Raw genomic sequence first — 5,540 nt, forward strand, 5'->3', positions numbered from 1 at the left:
ACACACACACACACACACACACACACACACACACACACACACACACACACACACACACACACACGTCAGATCTCAACCCATTCTCACTCCCAAGTCGTCACATATTGACGCTTTTCCAAGGTTCCCTCCGCATCCGATTTTGGTGCGTTGGGTAGGCCCCTTGTGTCAGTTTTTGACAAGATGGGGCGGAATCTGTTGTCAAAGACCCCTGGTGGAGCAACCTGGAAAATCAGCGGGCGGCAAAGACTGACGCGAGGGGTCACCCGACGTGTCAAAACAAGACGCAGTGGGAACTTTGGAAAAGCGTCAATATGTTGAGGAGTCGGGAGTGAGAATGTGTTAGTCTGGCAGGCATAGTTTGACCCAAGTGCAGGCAGGCAGATTCAAAGTAAAAGTATTTAGTAAATAAATAAGCTGACGGGGCGGCAAAACAGAAACTTACAATAAACAGGAGAACACGGGGAGAAGCAGGTCCCTAAACAGGTCATGTTTGTAAATGAGAAGTGGTTCTCAAACAGTTTACCTGGATAAAAAAATGGTTAAATAAATGAATAAATAAATAAAAAGAAGCCAGGGCAGAAACCAAACAATGACCGGATACTAAGTGAAGAGAACAGGCTGACTAAATACAGAACTGGGATGACTGAGAGTGAAAACAGCTGAGCTAATTATGAGAGAAATCAGGTGAGATGTTAAAGAGAAGCCTGAGAACTGAGGAGAAGTAATGGTGTAAAAGGACACAAGAGGGAGACAGGAGATAAGACACAAAACCACAGAATACTACAACACACACAACACTACACACACATAATGCACACACTCACGTTTACCCACTTGAATAAAGAATAAAAGTAAAAATAAATATTAAGAATAAAAGTTTAGTTTCATGTAAAATCATAATCATTGATTTGATCAGCAGTTCTCTGCCACATTAACTCTCTTGCAGCAGCAACAGTATTGTTTATTTATTTATTTATTTATTTTAAATATATGTTGATATTCTCCAAATGCTGCCATTAATATTTCTAGTTTCAGTTTAGAGAAATGGACTTCTGGTCTTCTTATTTTCTCCCGTTGCCATGGTGAATCGTTATCTGACTTCCATTGATGAGGGCTTCCTGCTCCAACTTAACTCAGGGGTAACCTGACTCAGGGTTAAGTTATCCAGTTGATATCACCAGTTCTGAAACTGAAAATCCTGATTATCACAGAGCAGGGTAAGTTGACTCAGAGTATCTGTGTTAACCCAGGGTTTGTTAAGCTGCTGTATGAAACAGGACCCTGCTCAGCTTTGTCTCCTTCACCTCTCTCCAGGAAGTATTGGCAACTTCTGCCTTTCCCAACATCGCCAAAAAGGTTTAGACCATTGATTTATCACTGCTTTCACCATGTCGTTCTATCGCACACTCATATTCCAAAACAAAAGCATCTCTGTCCAAGGGGAAGTTTGCACGAGAAACGCTTTTCCTTTGTCAATCAATCCAAGAGTTAATCCACAGGTGATTTGCTGACATCAAAATCGTAAGCAGGTTGTATTCGCTACTACCCGCTTTGAACCACTGGAGAGGAGGTTCAGAAACTGCATGAATATATGCGTTTGGATCCTAATGGAAACACATTAGGCCGAGGCCGAACCAAGCAGAACCACATACAGGCGCTGGTGCCTTAGGTTGGTTGTTGTGAAGGGGTTCATTTTCACCATTAAAATTATTCTGCCATCAGCCCCCACTGTTGTCTTCTGTGAGCATCCAGGTCTTTTTGCTTTGACCAGTGCTTGCTTTCTGTCTCAGCATGTACCAAACTGTAGATTTTGCCACTCCTTATATTGTAGCAATATTAGGAGATGAGACAAAACATCTGTGGAATGTTCTGAGGAGGGCTGTGCACAAGAGGTCTGACAGATTTGGAGTGTCAAAAGATTGTGCTTCCATAAAGTATCAGTTTAAAGGTGTGCGCACTTAAGCAACTGCTTTATTTTATCCCCCCCTAAAATATATACATATTTTTTTCAATAAAGTCCGACAGATTATAGCTCAAATTAAAAAGTTTTTTTTAATAATTCATCTTGGTGTCATATTGTACATCACAAAAACCTAAAATTTAACAAGGTTGAGTAGACTTTTTATATCCACTGTACATAATGAGAAGCTGCAAACCTCTGGGAGAATGTTTTTGGATAGATGAGAAAAAACTGCAGCTTTTTATAAACAAGTCCCTTCTTTTCTGTGTTCACAGACCCAAACGAAATAAACAGATGGACCTACAGTGTATTTAAAAATAAACCAACAATGTAAAGTAATGTTTGGTTTTCATTAGCTGATTATTTGCAGTTATTTTCTTTCAGCCTCTGTAAGTTTCATGTTATTTTAGTAACTTTTGTGCATTTTCTTTTTTTTAACAAAAGGAAAAATTAGGTTTCGTAGAAGTGAATGTTTATTACAAAACTAAAGCTTTAATTTGTCAAAAAAGCGCCTAACATTAGCTGCATTTCCTTGCAAATATGCGCAAAACTTTGTCGATATTCTGTTAATGTCGAAAACACAGTTTCGCAACTGCAGTGTTTCCACTAAGTAAGAAATGTTGTTAAAGTCACGTGTGAATATGTTTGTTCTCGTGATAAGTTGTTATAAACATGGCGGCGATGGATGTAAACACATAGCATGTTGCTACCATGACACTAGCGCTCATCATCAGAGGAGATGTCGACATCTTTTATCGAGGCTTTCCAGAGACAAGTCCCTACTTGGGAGCGGCTACGTATGCTGTGTTTTTGGAAAACTGTAGTCGGTGAGTTTACTATTTTATACTACTTCTGTGATATTACTACTACTTCTACTTCCTGTTAGCTTCTTCGTCGTCGTCTTTTTCACCAGTAGAAACAGCCGGTTGTTGATCACGTGACTCCTGTGATGTGAAAAAAGTGTTTCCATTGTAGTTTTGCAAAAAACACCAATTTCAATACGGCTGAAAAACCACCTCATCCTAGCGCAAAAACATTTTGTCGAAAAACGTAATTTTTTTCAAAATTGACGTGTTTCCATTGGGCAAATTTATTTTCAAAATTCAAATTTGCGCATTTTCATGGTCAATGGAAATGCAGTTACTGATCCAGTGTTTAATTCCCGGCACTTAGCACCCCTACGTACATGATAACCAGAAATCAATGAAACTGCATCCACCTGAGAAAAGTCATGCTAGTCAGAGTGAAAAACTTTTGAACTGGTATTTTCTACAGACTAAACTGAGTATAAGACAAATAACAACAAAATAAGTTTCACGATTGAGTTGAAACTTATTTTCTACTGAAAATCATTAGTTTTACTAAAAATAAGTTATTTTATCTCAGTGACTTAGTAATAGCTGCTCTGGCTTACTGTATATCTCTGAGGTTGGTCTTTCTGTAGTCAAGGGTCAGACTTGTAATTCCCCGTTGCTTTATCTCCTGCAGTGACAGCTTCTCCTTTGTGGCCTGCTGAAGCCCTCGCACCCTTCCTCTGTCTGTGTCGGGGGTCCATGTTACCTGGTAACAACAAGCATGACAATAGGGATCCAAAAGTGCAATCTACATTCTCCTCTCATGTTTCTCTTCCACACAACACTAATGTAATGTAGATGCATAAGGTTTTTCTCCACTGAAGAGGGTCCAAGGTAGACCAGAGCTGGTGCTAACCCCGGTTCTGAATGACTACTTTCAAGAAAAAGTTAAGAACCAGGGGCCTCATATAAACGGTGCATGTGAACAAAAACCTACCATACAAAACTGTATCAAGAGTGAAATGAACGTGAAAATGTGTGCAGCTTCACACAAACTACATGGCTGGCATACATATGTTTTTGTGGTTCTGGTTCCATTGGCGACACTTAAGCCAGGTTCCCACCAAATGCGTTTTGAGCAGCAAAAATGCTCCCAACGCCTCCAGTTGGACACACTATGTTCAGACTGGGACAAGACTAGAGGTGCGTCTGAAGAGGGAGGAGCGTCTTGGTTTTTTTCCTGTCTGTCTTTAATGACAGGTGAAATAAAGATAAAATAAAGAAAATGGCTTTGCTTTATTTACTAAAGAGCAAGGGAACGCTGCGCACAGCAGATAATTAATTAACCAGATGATTTAGAGGCGGTTTGTTCAGTTAGTTTTGCCACTCCAGGAGCTAAGAGCTGACAAACTTTTGTTTATTTATTTTTTGTCCCGAACTCAGCGAACTGCTGTCTCATCACATCGGTGCTGATATCTCCAGCCAGAACACCAACTGTAGATGGTCGATTTCAGCTAAAGAGCTCCTGTCTGTCTGTGTCGGGTTCAGGATTGGCTTCTGCATGTCCAGCAGCCAAAGTTCAATTAAGCCCAGTCCTCACCAAATGCATTTTGAGCAGCCAAAGCAGCTAGTTTACATGCAAAGTCTATGGTGGACGCGCATCTAGGAGCAGCGCAGCACCTAGCGGCGTGTTTTGCCAGTTTAGCGCAGCGTGCAAGGTAGCGGTAGGATGCGGCAGAGCATTTTCCGTGCATGCAGCACATACAGAGCAGCAGCTGCTGGAATTCAACAAATTGAACTTTGGCTGCTCGATGCGCAGCGGAAACCAATCAGAGAGAATAATTTTTCCACTTGACGGTTCCCTGAACCTGACACAGACAGACAGGAGCTCTTTAGCTGAAATCAACCATCTGCAGTTGGTGTTCTAATATCAGCACCGATGTGGGTCAGCAGCTTGCTGAGCTCGGGACAAAAAAAAGTCCATCAGCTCACAGCTCCTGTAGTGGCAAAACTAACCAAACAAACCACCTCTAGTTCATCTGGTTAATTAATTATCTGCTGTGTGCAACATTCGCTTGCTCTTTAGTAAATAAAACAAATTAATTAATTAATTTTATCTTTATTTCACCCGTCATTAAAGACAGACCGAAAAAACCAAGACGCTCCTCCCTCTTCAGACGTGCCTTTAGTCTTGTCCCAGTCTGAACATAGTGCGTCCAACTGGAGGCGTTGGGAGCATTTTTGCTTCTCAAAACGCATTTGATGAGAACCCGGCTTTATTTAAACTCGAGCAGCTGCTGCTTTGGATGTGCCACATGTACGGAAAATGCTCTGCTGCATCCTACACTGAGGCTCCACATGGGCTTTCCAGAGAGAGCTGGCAGACTGGTCGGGACTGTGTCAGCCCACTCTGAGTTGAGCCATGCCAGCTGAATGGGACATCCTCATCCGTACGATTGCAAAATATAAATCCCCAACACAGCAGTGAAAACTCTCCACTGAGGCTCTGCGACTTATTCCCTCTTATCTACTATTTAATAAATCACATTCCACAATCTACCAAACACCTGAGTTCCTCTGTGTTTACAGTACTGTATTTTTCGGACTATAAGCCGCGACTTTTTTCCTGAACTTTGAACCATGCTGCTTATAGTCTGGTGCGGCTTATACGTGGATTTTTTTCTTCAGCCACCAGGGGGCTCTTTAGCTGGAGGTGGGTGCTCTGTAGCGGAGGTGGGGGCTCTTAGCCAGAGGTGGGAGCTCGGAGGTTTGGTTACCGCGAATAA

At 41.6% G+C, this 5,540-nt stretch overlaps 1 protein-coding gene across 1 annotated transcript in view; it reads right to left on the reverse strand.

The window, feature by feature from the left end:
* gdpd5a (glycerophosphodiester phosphodiesterase domain containing 5a) overlaps nucleotides 1-5,540 on the reverse strand; it is a gene marked incomplete in the record, with an annotated part of 94,726 nt that overhangs the window by 15,114 nt on the left and 74,072 nt on the right. The window contains 1 exon segment of the mRNA XM_014021138.1: nucleotides 3,375-3,520. Within this exon segment, the coding sequence (XP_013876592.1) occupies nucleotides 3,375-3,520 (146 nt within the window).

The sequence above is a fragment of the Austrofundulus limnaeus genome, unplaced genomic scaffold (assembly GCF_001266775.1).
Source record: "Austrofundulus limnaeus strain Quisiro unplaced genomic scaffold, Austrofundulus_limnaeus-1.0 Scaffold279, whole genome shotgun sequence".
NCBI lineage: Eukaryota > Metazoa > Chordata > Actinopteri > Cyprinodontiformes > Rivulidae > Austrofundulus > Austrofundulus limnaeus.